This window comes from Trachurus japonicus, chromosome 6, assembly GCF_045865225.1.
Source record: "Trachurus japonicus isolate A0001 chromosome 6, Traja_1.0".
Taxonomy (NCBI): Eukaryota; Metazoa; Chordata; class Actinopteri; order Carangiformes; family Carangidae; genus Trachurus; species Trachurus japonicus.
This window is the reverse complement of record NC_140912.1, coordinates 24,820,823-24,841,100: the sequence shown is the minus strand read 5'-3', so window position 1 is coordinate 24,841,100 and position 20,278 is coordinate 24,820,823. Positions and strand designations below refer to the sequence as shown.

At 41.7% G+C, this 20,278-nt stretch overlaps 1 protein-coding gene across 5 annotated transcripts in view; it reads right to left on the bottom strand.

Moving 5' to 3' along the window:
- Positions 1 to 20,278, bottom strand: part of LOC146986233 (solute carrier family 66 member 2) — a 45,333-nt gene that overhangs the window by 2,312 nt on the left and 22,743 nt on the right. For all 5 annotated transcript variants that reach the window (XM_085779994.1, XM_085779998.1, XM_085779997.1 and 2 more), the window contains exon 4: positions 13,858 to 14,074. In XM_085779994.1, coding sequence (XP_085636120.1) covers positions 13,858 to 14,074 — 217 coding nt within the window. The remainder of the gene's footprint in view (positions 1 to 13,857; positions 14,075 to 20,278) is intronic.

Sequence of the window (20,278 nt, the reverse complement as noted above, 5' to 3'; positions counted from 1 at the left end):
TTTCTGTTTTTCTTACTTTTTTTCTGTTTATCGTGGTAATTCTTTTCCTCCTGTTTTTCGGGGTATTTTTTTCTGAATTAATGAGATTTCAAAATCCCACGAGAACCTCCCACCTGCAAGTAAAGTTTAACTGCTGCAGTCAAGCCTCCACTTCATCACGGATCTATTACATCTTAGATCCATGAGATACATCGATGGATATGCTCCACAAAAAATACAGTCGAGCTATCACCGCCGGCATTGTAGATTTTCAAAGGAAAACTACCTGTTATTACAGAACGCCACCTCAGAGAGTGTCACTCAGAAAATATCAGAGCAGTCTGATGTAGCACCTTTATTTTGAAATCAGTCCTTACGTTACTTGCAGCTGGGAGCTTCTCACAGGATTTCAAAATCTCAATAGCTAAGTCAGAAAAGAATTACCACGGAAAACAGAAAAAAATTAGTCAGAAAAACAGGGAAAAAACTTACAGCGTAGTCGGAAAAACAGAAAAAAAATATTCAAAAAAACAAACCAAAAAACTAATTACTCAGAAAAACAGAAATAATTCCCTTGAAAAACAAACCAAAAAATGAATTACTCAGAAAAACAGGATTTTTTATTTTATTTTATTCAAGTGAATGCAATATGCTTCCGTACTGTTCAAAGCCAAAATCAGAGAATCAGTTTTGATTAATTTTTCATCTGCAGTGGAGCTGCCTTTATCAGTGGATTTTTTGATTTGGTATAATATGTATGAGTGTGTTAGTATCAACGGACACACAGCAGCTAACCTGAGGCTGAGAGCTGTGGTTCATCCTGACATCATACTGTGACACAGTGAGTTGAATCGAGGGCTAACTCTTCACAACCGGATCCGTGAAAGACAGACAGCTACTGTAAGGCTTTAAGCGTTTATATGAAACAAACACAACATGGGGTGTGCAATAGGGCAAAAGAGTGCAATAAAAATAAACGAAAAGTCAAACAGTTACAGTGGAGCTTTCTGTGTGTAAGTCTCACATGACTGTTAGCCTACGGTGTTTTCTTCTGTTAGCCAACCTCAGATAGTTTTGTTGTATAAAACTAAATTTGATTTGATGTAGTATTTCACTGTAAACCTACAGTAGAAGAAACCAACAAGATGGAGTCAATCCACTTCAGTCAACACAAAGCCTCTCGCTTCTTCCCTCTTTGGTCCAACTGACCCTCCCACCTCCAATTTCAGGACCCCAGGCTTTAGAAAGAATCTGGCTTTTTTCCACCCACTCCCAAAGGCTGACCGAGGAGCGCTTGTTTAGAGCGCATCAGAGTCTCAGAAAGACGGGGTTCAGCTCCCCTAACAATTTAAACTTCGAGGGTAAACTCTCCAGGGTTTGATTGAACTTCTCCGTAAATAAATGTGAGGAGGAATTTAAAATCGTCATGCTTTTACTTCTCTGTCTCTCTAAGCTGCCTGTTCTTCTCGGGGGGAAACACTTTTTTTTGTTCCACTGAACTTTTTGTTTTACCGCAGAGAGAACCCTTCACTGAACTTCAGATTTCATGTCCCATCTCGCTCCTCATCTTCTCCTTTCACTGCACCACTTTCTTTTTTTTCTTCTCCTGCTCAACTGCCATCATTACTTTTATTGCTCCCGTCATTGCCTTTACTCGGCTGCGCTTTTGACAATAAAAGAGGGAAAAGCTGAAGTGACTTTTTCCAGCACTTTTTTTTGAACCTTGACAAAGTCAAATAATAATAAAGCTGCATTTTACAGCACAGTAAAGCCAACTGGTTGGTTCAAATGCTCCAGAAAACAACTTGTGAAGAAGTCATACAACATTGTGAATGACAGAATAAAAATAATTCAGACACTTCTTAAATTCGAGCTTCCGTGTGTGAAAAACGGGAATAATTAAAATATTTGATCATTAATTTCAAATACAAGATTCAGCGTTCAAGTCCCCCACACCATGCCTTCAGCTGCAGGGAATGTAGATTCACTGTCTGTCTGACTCACATATGCAAATTATGAATCTCTTTTTCTGCTCACTTACTCAAAATGGAGAAAAGCAGTGAGCTGTGCTGAAGCAATAAACATGACACCAAAACAAGTGAGCAGTAATGTGAAGAGCTATTTTGTATTCCTCACCATAAATGGAAATGTTAAGGCTATCTGATGTTTGCTATTGCTGCACTTTATAAAATGCATCTCCACAGAAATATCAGCTTGCAACTCAAGTGAGGCCAGTGGTGGGTGAAGTACTTAGATCATTTATGTAAACAAAGTGGCCATCCCACAGTGTAAAAAAAAAACCACCCAGCTAGTAGAAGTACATGATGATTTCTGTGGTTTATTTATGAGTAGCTGACCCCCAAGACTCATCTTATACACCTTTTAAATTCCCATTTGATTCACCCTCTGCCCCCCTCTGCAGCCCTCCAACCTTGAGGATATTTATTCTTCACCCTCCCCTCTGCCTCTGTCGTTATTTTGCTACCCTCCATGCCTATCTTTCCCTCACATCCTCACCCCCCCTCCTCCCAAATTCTCCGCCCCTTGCTTTGGCTAATTTCTTTGCTCAAGAGACGGCAAACATCATTAACGAGGATGAGTCATTTTCAATGTAATTAAAGAGGGCGGGTCATCTGTACTAAAGCGGTCTCTCTCTTTCAGCAAGTGCAGAGGAACGGGCACAAAACTACTAGTTGGAGGTCATTCATTCACGTGACATGCACACGCTCACACACACATCTCACAGGCTGTTTGTCATGCTAGTCTCACAGAGCAGCATCTGACAGTGATGGCATTAATCGTGACTTGTGGCCCCGGTTGACAGGTGATGAAAGACACACAGAACAAACAATTGAACTTGGTCCTGAGTGAGGCTTTGAGTGTCCACAGGGAGAAGGAGTGATTATGGTATTGATTGAGAATACTGACTGACTGACTACTTCTGTCTCTCTCCCACACGCACACACACACACACGTGTACACACACACACACACACATCAAAAAGCAGTTAACTTTCATTTGCACTATATATCAAACAGAAATGCAGAGTGAAACAGAAAATGCAAAACGTGCAACTGGGCATTTGCTTCAAGTTCCCACCAGAGCACTCACACACAAACAAGCAAACACAAATCACACAAACGCACACACACATGCACTCACTCTGACTCCGTGCAGTTCACCTCGGACACATCTCTCATTGATTACTACTGACCTGACACCTTCATCTGAACTAAGTGGCAGGAGATGAGAGAGGAAAGGGTGAAATGGTAAAGTGGGTACTTCAGGGACGGAGGGAAGGGGAGACGGCCGGGAGCACGGAGATGAATGAGGGAGGAGCGGAAGTAAAAGGAAAAATGACGAGAGATGGATGACAATGTGGCCGGGGAAAGAGGAGGGGGAGTAAACCTAGAGAGGGGTCAGAAACGAAGCCACCCTGATAGCTGGAGAGTGACAGGACGGCGAAAGAGTGATGGAGAAAGCGAGAGCGCGGTTTGATTGCCTGGTGCGATGGCTGTGCCGTATGTGGGCCAGGCAGTAATTGTGCTGTGTATTGAACGGCCGCTGTCAGGCCGGCTATTAGCTCTTCTAAGCGGCTGGAGTGGACAAGTGGAGCACACAACTGCAGAAAGCAGGGCTGAGTGACATTTAGAAAGAGAAAGAGAGACAGAGAGAGAGAGAGAGAGAGAGAGAGAGAGAGAGAGAGAGAGAGAGAGAGAGAGAGAGAGAAAGAGAGAGAATTAAAAGGACACGAGCGTGGTGTGTGCAATTTGCTGATTTCACGTCCCATATATTTTTTGCAAAGTTGTCGGATAAATCTTTAAATGTCACTTCGTTTCGCACCTTTATAGTCACTGGTAAGTTTGACCTCTTAAATCCTGTTATCCCATTAAAGGAATCAAAAGTTATTCGTGTCAGAGCAGAGCAGATTGCAGCACAGGACTTAATGTCGAATCTCCAGACACTATCATGTTGCTGTGGCCAGATATAATCTTGTTGCTGGACAATATCAGAAGTTTTATGTGATTGAAGTCTTTTTTTAAATGAATATGATAGCATATATTTTTGTTCATATAGCACTTAATTGTAATTATTAATACCTTAAAACTATGTTGTTGTTTTACAACTTTTAACAACTACAGCTATTATTCATCACAGTATGATGAGAGATAAATCTAACTGACCACTTGTTTTGTTTACCTGACTACCTGACCTCCACAAACTGTTAAATTCATCCATCCAGCCAGTATCTCTACTACTGATCCTCTGAGTGTTGCAGAAGGGCTGGAACCAATTGCGGCTGACATTGGGGTGACCCAATATACCCAGAGGAAGCCCCGAGCTGCCCCAACAGGCTGGTAGGTTCCAACCCAGAAGGATCTGGCTGTAAGACAACACTGCTAACCGCTGAACCAACTGTGTTGCTGAGAACTAAAACCAGTGACTGAAATAATCAAGACCTACTGTAGCTACATGTGGTATGATCTGCAGCCAAATTCTGGTCACACCTTTATGTTTTACATATACAAAGGTAGAGTGTGTAGGATTTTCCTATAGAAACAAAACACAGACTTACTGTATACAAAATAAATGCTCATCACCTATGGGCTTCTACTCATGAGTGGTGGTGACTGAGTCAGTGTATTTTCCCAGCCAATGACAGAATGAGAGAGACGGGGGCGTGCAGTGCTGAGCTTGAAAGGAGGGGTCCAATTTGAATGTTGTGTTTACAAACTACAACGAAAAAACCTACAGACTCTACCTTTAAATTCAAGTCAGAATCCAAACTTTTATTAAAGGTCCAGTGTGTAAAATAGGGTGAAAACAATGAAATCTGGCGTTCAGATTCTACAGTAGATTGGAGCACTCACTCACTCGCTTGCGCTCATCCCTCCCGTTGGCAAAGTGACGGTGGCCTCCGAGGACAAACATAACTACAAACTAACTGTTAACTGATAACAAGAACTTTGACCGATTAATACTATTGGCAATTTTTTTTATTAGCTCCTTACTATGTTTAAGTAACCAAAATGGTTAAATCCTAGTTATAGCGATGTCTGTGTAAAATGGTGCACAATAAGACAACCAGCAGTTTCAATTTGATACACTGATGTGGCCATAAAACAAACAAAAGTCTAACAAAAGGGGAACAGACCAGTTTATTCGGTTTCGTCTGTTTTCACTCATGTTCTTCACTTCACAGCAAATTGCCAAGTGCCCTCACCTCCCTCACCCTATCTATCCCCCTGCTGGTTTATCTGTACCAATCTGTCTCTCTTTTTGTTCTCATTCCTCACGCCCTCTACTACTCTGTTTCTCTTTCTCCATTACTTCTCTCCCCCCTGCCCCACCTGCTCCTAAATCTTCATACTCAGCCCTCCTCCCTCCTCTGGCTCCCTCCTGTCAAATGCTGTCTCGTTATCTTCTTGTCCCAGGCTGCTGCCTTTCACCTTGTCCACTGCCCAAGGGACCCCTGGCTGGATAGATGGATGGATGGATGGATGGATGGATGGATGGATGGATGGATGGATGGATGGATGGACGAGTGGATAGTGGAATGAAAGAATAGCCATCTGAGGCCTGTAAGTTTCTTGCAGGCACAGCACAGACACCATGTTCCTGCTGTATTTTGTATCTGAGTATGTAAATTTTGTGACTGCAGTCCAGAATACAAATGTGAAGGTGGTGGTGAAGTCAATGACAAAACTGTCAAAAAACTTTTAAAGGAACATTGTGAACTTTAAAACTCAATCCACTGGAATGAGCCATTTCTCCATTTAAACCTGGGACACACTCTGGAAGTACTGGTTTGTTGCCCTGAGACAAACAAGTTGTTCATTGTATCTCACCACCAGACACATTTTCCACTACCGTTGTGGAGCTGATCACAAATTAAAGCCAGTATGGGTTTAAGCTTCAAGTGGGGAGTCACACTTTGTATGTGAGACTTAAAGAGTCTCCAGAGAGAGTTAGTCAGTCCTCGCAATTGCTTGATAATACTAATACAAAGCCCTTTGGAAAGAGATGCACTCGAGCGGCAGAGGATGCTTAAAGCCTCAAATGCTTAAAGCCTCAAAGAGCTTCAATCACCTCTTCCATCTCTTTTTCAGCACAACCATGCGTATATGCATTGGCGTGATGTCTGTTACCACGCATGCTTGTTTGTGTGTGTGTGCGTACATATGTGTGCGCCCACACATGAGGGTGTGTGTGAGGTGATTTAGCAGCAGCAGGGCTGTAGCTCTCCCCCCGAGGGGGCCAGATAGAGAGACGAAAATCAAAGGGCCCAGCGAGAGAGAAGCCGAGCTGCTCTTAACCCACTAACTATGAATTATGCATGCTGATCGATCGCACACAGGGCAAACACCGAAAAGTTCCCAACCTGCCAGAAAAAGATGGATTCTGCTTCACAAAATGAAGCAGAGGGGAGGTGAGGAGAAGAGGGAGTATCACTCAGAGTTTGCCTAAGGACATTTTAGATATTTTTTTTTAGAGAATGTAAACAAGCCAGAATAGATGAGAAGGTCTGGAAGGTGATGGCTATTTCAGTATATTCATTACATATAGTCTTATGTAATCCAAAACAGCGGGCTATTTGTCATACAGTAGCTGTTTTTCCTTAACTAGCTACAATTACCGCCTCGCAGTTGTACACCTCCACAAGCCAGTGAAACTGTAGGAAACATGGTAACAATCTCCTCTTTGGTTCCTGAGTTACAGCAATGAATAATGAGCAGATGTGTTTCTACAGAGCATTATGATGTCACACTGAAGGTGACCACAGGGTGTCTGAATTTAGAAATGTCATCACTTCATCTGTTTGTCTTAAATTCTTTAGATATGGCCAAAAACACATCATCTTGACCTTGACCTTCTTCAACCACCAAAATCAGATTTAGTTGATCCTTAACTCCAAGTGAACAAATTGACACAGGAGGGGAAAAAAATCACCATGAAATATGCAATTAAGCAAATAATTCCTACTTTTTCCCCACATAACATAAAAGGACGTAATCCATAAACCTCAATAGGCTCTTGTTATAATTACACCCATTAACCAAAGGAGCAACAAGGGACTAAATCGTGGTGTGAATTAGTCGGTGGTTGGTCCAATTACTTCTGAAATCTCCTTAAAGAACACAAACAATCAAATTATGTTGTCACTATAAATCTATGTACAGACGTATTTACAGACTAGAGAAGCACTTTTCTGAAACTGCTGATCTCCCAGTGTTTTCATGCACAGCCGTCAGAAACATCCAGCGAGCAGCTATTATTTTGTGGGTGGAAACGCAGAGAAAAAAGGTCAGACTAGTTGGCACTTACAGAACCATCCAACATGTTTGACCTTCAGGTGAGTTAAGGTGAGCTACAGTACAACAGCAGAGGAGGCGTAGACCCCACACTCCTGTCAGCCAAGAACAGAAATCTGAGGCTGCAGTGGACACAGGCTCACCAGCACTGGACAGCCAAAAACATAACCAAGTCTGATGAATATGGATTTCTGCTGAGGCATGCAGATGGTATGGTAAGAAATGAATTTGGCGAAAGGAGCCTGACTACATCGACCAAGTACCAGTCCTTCTTTTAGGGGTTATTCCCAGCATCACAAAGCATTGTGTTACAACGCAATGGTTTTATGAACTTGACATTGAGTTCAGTGGACCTGAGTGGCCTCTGTCACCAGATCTGGATTAAGAGAAATACTGTTGGGATGTAGTAGAACATTAACATACAGCTGACAAAATCTGCAGAAATTATGTGATGCACTTACAGTATATCAACATGGAGAAGGATGCCAAAGGACTGTTTCCAACATCTTGTGGAAGAGCAAAGGAAGCAGCTAAGAAAGCAGAGTTGTAGAAAATGTCTAGTTTTTACATTTCGATCTGGATCTGCATTAAACGATCATAGCTACATGTGTATTTCATACAACCAAGCTCACATACAACCCTGCTATAGGGATACAGTATAGTATATAAGGTGAATCGGCAGTGCTGCTCTGACTTCAGGAGATTTTCTGTGAAGAGCCAGCTGCTCTACAACCTCTTACGCATTTTTTCCCCCTCAACTGTCTTTCTCCTTCACCATTGTGATAGCAACAAGACAGCAGAGGAAAAGGCGCTATTGCCCAACGAGAACAGGTCAAGGCAGAGGAGAGTGGATAAACCTGAGGGAAAAAAATGCCGCTTTTTCACTGTTGCACCAGTGTGTGTGTGTGGGCTTACAAAGAAAATAATAGGGATGGCTATTACCAGCATGTTTTGGGACTTAAGCGGCTTAGTTTTGTCTCAAACTTTACAATGTGGTCTTGACATATGAGCCTACAGCTATTAGCTGTTATGGAAAAGAAAATGTATTGTATAGGAAGAATCCCTTGCACAGACTTATATCCAAGTATGCTCATACTTTGTATGATGTATTATTTTCTTTCCTTGTTTACTCCCCAAATAATAGTACATTCAGAAATTAATTCACAGTATAGTCAAGAGGCTATAGGCAGCAGAAACAACCCAATTAACATTTCTCCAAATCCCTACCATGTACTGTAGGAACAGAAATAAATAAAATGTGAGGTCTCAAAACATTGTCTTTCTTGTCTGGTCCCTGGACTCCCAGGACTCAGATCATGTAAACATACCTGAGCAAATAATATGTGGATTGTTTAAAAACACTATACTCTGCAAGCACCTTATGCACAGTGCACACCCACTCCACTCATGCATGCTGGCATATACACAGGGGACACAAATACAATAGCAGACCTAATTTGTGAATGTAGTGTGGTAACTTGACTGTATATCCATCACACTTCCTGTTCTCAGTTAGTGTAGGCTAAAGGCTTGGCTTTATTTATATGCACAGTAACACAAACACACAAAATATAAGCACTGCATGAAAGAACCATCTTTTACACATTCAAAATATGGCTACAACTAAAATAATTTATATATTAAATTATTATATTTTAAATTAGTTTATAACACTAGGCTAAAATCTGAATATTAAGTCATAAAAGTTAACATACCCTAAAGTATCTGAATAAAGAACTGCTATAATAAAGTTGAAGTACTTTCATAGTTAAGTTAAATAAAGAATTTTCTAATGAAATAATTCAAAGCTGAACCACTGGTGCTTTAATTCTGAAGCAGAAGTTAATGTAGTTTCTGTGAATTTGATGCTTTCAATCCAGTGATGGTCAGATAACAACAGTTCATTAAGGGAACAATTAGTAGAAAATTGCCGCACATGAATCACTAGACTCTTGTTCATCACTATACTCTTCCCTAACAAAAATTATAAATGATAATATTTTATTCATCACCGCTCTGCTGGATAACACAACAGCACAGCCACCACAGATTGAACTCAAAGTATTGAATTACAAAGTGCATTTTTAGTGGGTTTGATCATCATCTGTGATGTGCAAAAAACTGATTCTAAATCAGAGCAATAAAAAGTGGTCATAAATAAAGACCAGTTCTGCATTACTCCTCACATCATTGTTGTGAATTAACAGAAAAATATTCTTCCATATGATGCCATATACAATACAAAACTGCACTTGTACTGTATCAACAAGTGTGGGGCAGAGAAAATGAAAAATATGCAAATATATTAAAAAATGGTGACATATACAGTATTGTCTTCTTTTTGCTGGGCTCAATTGCAGTAGGCAACTTGACTACTCTTGTTAGATTTGTGACAATTAACAACTTTACATATAACTGAGAGGGATGAAGAGACGCAAATGAAATGTCTACAGGAAGCAAACTAACAAATAAGTATTCTCTGTGGCTGCATTTGTCTGTAAACGTATGTTGGTGTGACAGACGTCCTGCCCCCGTCAGTGTCCCCTCTCCACTGTCTCTGAGTGACATTGTGACGGTCGACAGCTTTTGTGCAGAGCCGGGAGAGGAGGCAAAATAGATAATGTTTAATGAGAGGGAAGAGGAAAAACAGGCGGGCTCCCCGGGCAGCCGAGCCGAGAGCGCCGAGCAATCAGTCACACACGCAAACACCACACGTTGCTGTTTATATAAACAACTTGCAACTTTTACCTTTCAATTGTAGCTCGCACTTGAGTAATGAGTATTTTCAAATGTCAAGTGGGTGACAGCATCACTCAGCGACCAAACGCTGCCAGGTGGATTTGGTGTCTCCATAAAGTCGGTGTTTTAATGAGTAGACAATAGACATAGCTTGATGCTCTGACTTTTGCATTGTTTTTGAATTAATACGAGGTTGAATGTGGGTGACTGCCATCCTGCATTATCAGTGCTACAAAGGGTGCTAACAAAAGCATGGTTACCCCATAGAATCATGCAGCAACTCGCACTGCACTTCAATTTGTCTATGCTTTTATCTTTTGGTGGTCACAAAGAGTTCACAAACAAATTATTAATAGTCATTATCATTTTTTTTAAATTATTTTGAGACATTTCACTAAAAGGTGAAAGGCTCTTTTTGCTGGAATGTCCTGACAACACTCACATCATCACACCTGGAGGTTTTCCCAGGTCAACCTCTTTAATGGCCGGTTGGCTTCTGAGGAGCTCCACTAGACCTTTTAGGGTGTAGTGATCTAAAATTGAGGCCTTGTCCACACGAAAACTGAGCTTCAACCAAAACAATCCTTTTCTTGCTCTTTTTGAAAAACATATCCGTAAACACGGCATCGTTTCAAGAAATATCTGCGTACACGGATCCACTAAAATCAACTCTAAACGCTGTAGTACATAATATGCCAGGCCTGTGTGGAGCATGTGTGGTGCTGTGTGGTCTTCAGTGGCACCAGGGGGCTGTGGTCTTTCATACAACCCACCCACAGTCCATGCATTGAACTGGCAACCTTGCCCGGATCTCGGACAATATATGCCATGACTAATGACAGAGAGAAGGAAAATGTACTAGTACTATAGAAGGATAGCTGCTACTGTATGTGGTTGCCAGGTTACTGCTTCATTTTAATGGGCCAAAGGACACAAGCTAAACACACCCCTGTTTTAACCACTTTTTTAAAAACTGGAAGCATCAGAGAAAACTCCTCCATGTGCATTACTGACCCGCAGCCATGTTACCATGGCTACCAAATGATTTTATTAATTAGCATAATTCTATAGATTTTCCAGTAGTTTTCCATGGACAGGATCTAATGGTAATTACGTTTCTGAGTTCATGCTAATCAAATCACACAGCGCGTACATTTGGCCCAATTCATCTTCACACGACAAACAAAAGGTTCTGGTTTTCATCTGGGACTGGGATGGATTGAGCGTCACCTTTTCAAGATGCCTCAGGCTGGTTGTGTGCTCTACTACAGAATCCAAATGACAGTAATCCTCACACCAGCCTAAATGAATTGCACTAAAAGACAAACCAACCAGTCGTTTCCTCCTTCTCTATCAACCAACACAAGGGGTGAGAGTCTTTGTCTTTGTCTCTGTCTCTGTTTTCCTAAACCTAATCCATACTTGTTGTCCCCCCTTGTTTTATTGTATCTTTCCATCACTACCTTTTCCCTTCCCCAATTTCCCTGGAGTTGCAACATGTGTGTGAATCTCTGCAAAGACATGCACACAAGCAAAGTGTCAATAGTGACTGAGCGAGCCACATAATTAAACCTACAGTACTGTGTGTTTGTCTATCTCTCTCCAACTCCCTCTGCTTTTCCACAGCATGCCTCCGTCTGAAAGCGATCATTTGCGTGACCTTGAAAAGGTAAACGCTCCTTGATGAAACCGATTCATGCACTCACTTTCGCACCTCGGTAATAGGACTCGGGGGAATCTGACTGTACAACAACAAGTAACTGTTTCACATGGGATATAACATGAGAGGAAGGAAGTTTACTGTGCACTGTCGTCACGTCTGGAAAACAGTTTGTCCCAGCTTAACTGAACAAGTGGGAGAATCATTAAATACATGTGACCAGGGTCAAAAGTTCTGAAACGTGGTGGACATGGCACGGACAGAAGCGCTGAATGTGCTGTTCTCCAGGCAGCAGGGTCATTCAACCAATTAGGCCGCTGGGATCAATAGTGGGGATAGGAAATATTCATGCTGAAATTACAACATTTTCCTGATAGCATTGTGAAGTACTTTTCTAACATCTGTGTTATTTTTGGCAGCTGATTCACAATAATAGTATCACATAACTCATTATTATGCAGGGACTCTGCCTTTGCTATGAGTTTAGCAAACTGATGATCTTCACCAAGTCATCAGTCATCTGAAAGAACCTAATGTAGTGTTATTGCATGTTTAATCTTTGTCATGAGATTCACTGAGCTGCATAGTGCACGCCCAGATGTTGGACTACACCCTGTGGACACTTTATGTGAAATGGGGCATACTGCTAAAGAACATAAAGAATGTCTTGTCATTCAACACAACAGCCTATACCTACCTACAGTACAGCATCCCTACACTGCTCCTTTATTTGAACACTAAAATTGGATTAGAGCTCACCCCTTGTGTGGATACATGTGTGAGTATGAGGTAAGATATACATAGGCTTAGATGAATTTTCCTCCTGCACATTTTTCAAGGCAAAGGCTTTGGTGACAGTGACTGAGTGACAGCTGAACCAGCTGAAACATGCATGGGGGGACTTGAAGAAGAATGATAGACAGTGGCCTCTGCACGGTGTGGAGAAAATATAAGGTAGATGACACCTCTGTCACAATGTGAGCACTAAGAAGGATTGTCTCTCAAGGGATACACTGTTTCCCTGGTGCTTCCATGCTTTGGGGGGAACAACAAAAAATACAGTAAAAAGAACTAGGACAGACCTGTGTTGCAAAATAAAAATAACAGAGAGGGGTGAGTGGGGGGATTACCGAACTGTGCATAATGCTTGAAGGAGAGTAAGTCAGCGATGTGTCCCTAATAGTTATGATAAATTCTTGTCTCAACAGGTAACTCTTGTAAGGTGTCAGTCTGCGATATATTGCAGCTGGGGAGAGTATCACAGCAGCAGCAGGCAGCAGCCTGCCTGTGTACAACATGTCATAAAATGACAACAGTTGTATCCTAGAGGGAAAAAAGTGAAATTTGTCATATCTCTAGTGGCTTTTAGTAACGATGAGTGACAAGCAGAGCATTTAAATATGTAAGTACAAACACACAGACACAGTTAAACACACACACAGACACTGTTAGCATGGTTTTAGCTCTGATGACAGACAATACACATAATGAGGAAATAATGATCATAATTTGTATGAGGTTCTGTGCCATTAGGGGAGTAATTGATCCTGCAGTCCTCTACCTAAGAGACTAATCAGTGTACACATTGACCTTTGCAGACTGTGCTATAATCTTAATGTGAAAAAAGCTTCATAATGCAAGCTAAGCTTGTTTGCCCCACTCATTTCACCTACTCCCTCGTACATTTAAGGTGCCCTTGTAGATAAAATCTAATCTACAGTGACCTTAAACTGTAGCATGAAGTTAAACTATCAAGAAGAGTTCTTGGAAGATATCTAGTGATTATTTTAACAGATTTCAAAAACAAACAAACAAAAAACCTTCATTATCTCTTTTCTAGTTATTTTTCAGTCATTGCTTTAAACTTTGGAAGGAAATCAATTTATCCTTAAAGTACAGGTAACTTAGAAAACTGACCCTGCTTCAAGGTTGATCCAATTTTGACTTTTATGTAGCCTCTAATGATTATAAATGACCTTATTAGCATATTTAGTTCTTATGAATTTCAATCACTTGCACAAGCTGGACATTAATGTTAATTAGCGTACGATGCATGTGGTTTGAGAACTGTGGGCTTCAGGAGTCCTGTGAACTTTCATGCCGTCGTGTGTGAGTACAGTGAGTTATGAGCTCAAAGCTCTGTTTGACCTCAGAGTGTGTTGTACCTCATGCCTTTGGTGGAGCGATTGTGGAAGTTTTGCAGCAGCTGTGGGAGGCCCAGCATAGCCTCAAACATCACGGCCAGGGAGCCCAGCGTCTCCACAAACACAGCAGAGTCCAGCAGCAGCAGGGTGACCACTGCACACAGCACGGTGAAGCCAAAACAGAAGAGCAAGTAGTCCTCAAATGCACTCCACATCCAGAAGTAGCGGACGTCCAGGTCTGGAAAGAGAAGATAAAGGAAATGCAGAATTTAATGCAAAAATGAATTAATAATGTATATACAGCACTCATATTGTTAACATTCTGGAAAATATAAACTGAATGGAAAAAGTATGCCAGGAAAGTGAGTGAGGAACTTCATTAGTGGTGCTCAAGCACGAAGAGGTTCTTACAGTGCAGTACAGTACAGTATGTGCAGATGGACACAGAAGGGCAATAATGACAGACAGATTGAAAATGTTGAAGGCATTACAGCGAGAATAGAAGTAAAGAGGAGGAAAGAGCAGGATTCATTAAAGGATGCATAGAAATTCTGCACAGACAGCACTCCTTAATCAATACTCTGCAAATGCATAGGTGAATGGAACAAAGATAAATGAGATACTCCAAGGCTTTTACATTTCTATTACTTTGGAATAACCTGGCCTTTGGTGAGGCCAGGTTATTCGTTTAGCAAGTTTATTGCCTTTGGTTTAGAGCTCTCTTTTCACTCACACAATCCTATTTGTCATGTGTGGCTTCTACAATTCGCTTATAAATAAGACTACCGAGTCTAAAGCTGTTGATTCTTCTCTAAAACACCTACACAGCTTGAATAGAAGTTCCCAGCGCCAGTGACTGCGTACAAAGGCAAAGTGTGATTTTAAATGAGAACAAAACAAACATTTAAATACTCACATTGCTCTAGGTACCTAAATGAATGTCTCTCTTATCAGCTATAGTATATGGAGGAGCTGCAGAAGGAAGTTTATGAGAGGAAACATTAGGCCCACTACATCAACATTCCCGTCACCATCCACCATCTCCTCAATGGACCATAATGTGAAATGATCAATGATCTCTCATTGCTTATGTATGATCATGGAGCTGTGGAAACCAGCTGACATCAGCTAAAGGGGATTGATGACTAAATAAGAGCACATTAGAAAAAAAGGGCAGTGAATCTGCATACTGAAAAGCTGGAACCATATTGGCAAATTGGTGGAAAATGATTTAATATTTTTTGTACGTTGACTTGACAGCAAAAATCAGGACAAGACTTGAATTTAGGATAAAGTTGGAATTGACATAATACACATCAATGCTCAAACAATGAAACAATAGATAAGTTACTGAAAATGAATCAATGTCCATTTTATATCTAAGTATTTCTGTGTATAGCCTCTTAAATGTCGGATGTTTCATTGTCAAAAAGACTGTGGTCAGCTTTTCTGGGGGGGGCCTTCATAAAATAACTGATTGGTCCATTTAAAAGTTATTTGTTGAAATCATTACAAAAAAAATGTAAAAAAAAACCACATGAATGCACTTTTTATCTTTTTCAGGAGTTTTCAACCACATCTTATGGTCTGTATTTACAGATGGGAGTCTCCTCAGTCGTCTAGTGACTGTGAGATCGACTAAAAGGGTGGACCCTGATTTAACGTTTGTTTTGTGAAACTAATGCATTCATGGTCCAAAAGTTCTTCAGTGCTATGGTAATAGAGATGGGATGATGTGTCACTTTTTGTACTCGCAAGAGAGGCGGTAACTGAATTATTATACTCCCACCTTTGAGGAGACTGAAGCAGTAATGGGCTGCCAGAGAGTAACAAGGTATAGAGGAAATCCCATATGCATTTCTGCCTACTTGTTCATTCCAGTCAGTCGCGCTTTTAGTGAGAGAGGGGAGTTCTCTGTCTAAACAGGGCCTTACCCATTAATATCACCTGCCATAATGTACATATATGGTCACACAACATAATCTGCAAAGCACACACACGCACAGAAATCCCCACATACACACACCCCCATCACAGTGCTGGGATGTCTCCAATTCCACTTCAGTGAGCTGCATCTGCTGCTGCCTCCTGGGACAAACTGAGTGAGACATCTTGCAGCGAGTGCAGCATGGCATGTTTGTGGCAAACAGTTAACGAGATTAATGGCTTTATTACCGACAGTCACAAAAGATACATCGCCCGCGGCTGACAACAGACACGCAAGGTTGGGAGAGAGGAGGACGGAGAGACGCAACGCCGCAGTGACACACATCTACGTCTCGGCTCTCTCACACATGACATGACACATATCGACCCTGGGCACGTCTTATATCCGTCCTCCTTGCAAACTATAGACGCCAAGAGCTGGAGACAGACAGCCTGAGAGACTTTACCTCTTATTCACAAGTCCCTTCAGTCCTCACCCCCTGATGTCCTGCTACTTCAGCACAAAACAATCACACCCAAAGTCATTGCAACCACTGGCGTCTGGCGGAGGGAGACAGGAGAGGCTTAGAGCCCGCCTCTTATCAGCAACATAAAAAAGCCCTTTCATTTCCTTTTGAATGAGGCCAACATGCTGAAGTATAAACATGCTGACAGCGGCAACAATGAGTAGCGGTATTTCAAAACTATACCGTCAACTTTTCGGCACATAAAACCTCCCACTGAGTCCCTCACATTTTCATCTCTTGATTTGTGAATTCAGTTTCCCCTCCGTCCTCTTTATCTGCAGCACACACATACACACACATATGCACACGTATGAATACTCAGACACCAAAAACACTTTTCTCTTGCCCTCTTAGCAAGCAATACAATCTATTTTCATGCATAACACAACACACCCACCTCCCTTTCTCTCATCCCCGCTCTTCTCTCGCTCTCTCTCTCTTTGCCATTTCATCTCTCGGTTATACAGCCTCATATGTTTACCTGCATAATCAAATTGCCCAGAAGAGTATAATGAAGAGAGAAAGCTATGCATCATTCATGGAGTCATCTCTTGCATTTGTCCTCTTCTCATATCTTGGATTATCCTCCACTTCCTTCTCCATGATCAACTCACTTCTTTCCCCTCACACATTCAGTCTTTTTTTCTTTTCGCCCACCCTGCTCACTAAAGCTGTCATCATATATGAAGCCAGGACAATGTCCACATAGTCAGATTTGGACATTATCCAGAGCAGCTCAGACACAATCAGAGACTGTCCCTGTCAGATCTTCAACTGGAAATACTCAGTTTGGTCAGAGAGGCAGGATGGAAACATCATCAATACACACACCCAACTCTCTCAATGTGAATTCTCCAGATAATGACCTGCTCTGTTCCCACATCTGCTCACTCAGACACTACATTACATCACAGGCTTTGTAACAGGGAGCTGGCAGTGTAGAGTCCACTTTGTGTCCAGTCCAACTGATTCAGACAGATGTGTTCTCACATACAGCTCCTCCGGGTAATGTCTAGATAAGTTCAGAGGTGCAGTGGATGTGTGACAGTACTTTGAAAAAAAAAAGAAGAAAAAAACATGCTGCCACTTCTCACCCCTTTACACACACACACACACATACACATACACATGCACACACCTCCTTTGTGGCTGCTGCTCTGTCACCACAGGACATCACAGGTAGCCTGGCCTTTTCCAAACAGCATCCTCCTGTCTGCTGAGTGTCGAGGCCAGGGCCCCACTTCAAAGACCGCAGAGACTCGGAAGTGCCAGGAGGAGGCGAGGTGCGCTTTCTTCACACAGACCCTTTGTTTACACAGAGCCCATTGGAGATCAAACAATTCAATTACTAAAAACTGGAGAGGAAGCAGCCCCGAGGATGTCAATACCTGCGTGTATGAAGTTAGTCTGGGATGACGTGAAGTTGCTCAGGCAGGATAAGTCAATCAATTTGTGTATGTGCATGTCTGCTCAGGTAGTTGTGACAGCCCCAACGGCCCCATCTACAGGGAGGCGTTGTCAAGACTTAAGTTTCAGCACCTTAACAGTAGCTTCACACAGAGGAGGAGGGAGAGGGTGATTACAGATGGAAGGACGGATGGAGAGTGAGTCAGAAACAGAGGGAGAGTGGCCTTGAGTCAGTCGAGTTTATTTTTTATTTTTTATGGAGGCTAAACTCACTGCACTTCCCATCAGGCTGAGCAGATAGAGAGAGAGAGCACAGTATGGAGGTGAGAGAGTAGAGACTCCGAGACAGAGACAAGGATAGACTCTGACAGCTAGAGAGCTTTGAGATATGCTGACTCATCACTATCAGTCTGTGAGCAGAACGACTACACTCTGCGGAGCCCGCTCGCTCGCTCGGTGTATATTTTAAGATGTGTGAAAGTTGCTGTTTGACATTTCCTGGCTCGCTGGACTCATCAGAGGATAGGCGCAGCACTTTGAAGGACATGCACGATGTAATGGACTTATCAGATCATTGAAATGGATAAAAAAAAATCCAAGAAAAAAAAAAAAAAAACGTCCTTAGTTTGACCACAGATGGCTGACAACACAAATGATTAACTTCCTTACCTCATCCCGACCAGACCCAAAAAATTGGCAAAAGTCCATCGCGCAGCATCTGTGAGCTGAACCTGTAGATCGGCTCTGCTTTCTCAGCACATGAGCACTACTCCAAGGAGAACCGACAGCGGAGGCGGGACACCAGAAAAAATCTTCTAATACCTCCCTGACAGGCTTTAATACGGACATGACAGGCACGCTGCAATCATTTGGACAGACACAAAGCCACTGAACCATTCTGAACTCTCGCTGTCCAACAGATAGAAGAGATTGTTTCTGCAGCGGAGACATGACTTGGTTCATCAGCAGAACAGGTCGGTCGAAGTGAAGACAGATAGGAAACGGTCCGGTCCAAGCTCTCTGTGCCTCACTTTTTCCCAGTCAGCTGTTACAACTAAGGGACACACGATAAGTCTGTTTTTCCACCGATACCGATAAGAGATAATGTCCTGCTTCTCATAACCTATGCCAATAACATTTTTAATAGTTTATAAATACATAGCTGAGGTTAAGAACGGCAAAGATGTAGTGAGTAAAGATTAATCTAACATTAAAGCTCTGCCTCTGACTTTACACAATAATATAACCAACTAATTAAAAGTGGCTCTAGTAGTGTCGGGCCGTTAATTATCTGTACCGATAGTTATCGTCTTGTATCCCTAGTTAGATTCTAAAATAATGTCCAGTCTGTAAATTACACACGCAAAAACAGAGCAAATTGCCTCCCCAGTGGATTTACTCTCTTGAACTAGTTCATTTAAGAGTGTAACTGTCCAGACAGTGAGTGAGGGAGTGAGTGAGTGAGTGAGTGAGACTTTCTACAACAACATTGAATCCACAACAGTTTTTATGGTCAGAAGAACCCTCTGTATCTACTCTGTTCAGTGAGTGACTGAGCGGTGGAGCATCAGTTTGTTACCCAGACGGAAGCTGTCGGGGTGTGAGAATATAAGAAAGACATTCTGTTGATTCTCTCTCCGAGTGGTGATTTCACAAATACAGCCAAAAATGATCTTGTCAGATGACACCATAGTTATAAAATCAGTTTTAGCAGTTTGATACTGCTTATAAAAACTTGTAAATGAGAACAGCTCTACTGGAAACTTGGCTGCATTAAAATACTGCAACATGGAAACAAGAATAACTGTCAAATATGACTAACACATAAAACTTCTTATTCATGAACTTTCTCAGAAACTTTGCAAAGGTCACCCACCAATCACTTCATGACTCAGTTATCAGTCCTATTGCTCAGTCAACAAACAAAACCATTTCATTGTAATTCCAGAAATGTCCCCGAATGTTTTTGCATCGACTACCATCACACATCACCCGCTCCATTTCACCCTCACCCTGTGATAAACTGTTTAGACGCTTCAATGTCAGAATGGACAACACGGACAGTGTGGAGAATGCAAACCTCAGATTCAGCCATGCGTTAACAGGGTTTATTCATGGTGACAACGGCTGCTATTTCTGCACAAATTCACATCTGCCTCCTGTGAACTTTTGAGTCGTGCTCCTGAGAACTACTGTCCTTATACAGTATACAAAAGGACAACTCAAAAAGAACTCTCTTAATTTGCCTCTTCAGCTGCCAATAATGGTCTGAGCAAACAAGCTCTGGGTGAGAGCAGTAAAGACACAGTAAAAAAAAGTAATAGGGGTATATATGGAGGGGTTTTAAACTATTTGTAATTAAAATCCAGTTTACAGTTTACTTGCAGTTCAGGGAGCTTCCTGTGTGTGTGAACATTGTAATGTTCTGGACATTCATTGTGTATTTGACATTGGATTTATTTCTGGTGCATTATCTTTTCAGCTTACAGTTTTGGATTTACTTCACCGACATCCTCTAATTCCATCTTGTGTGTATATAATAAATTAACAAATTAAATTAAAGCTGTAACAGAGGGTCGCAT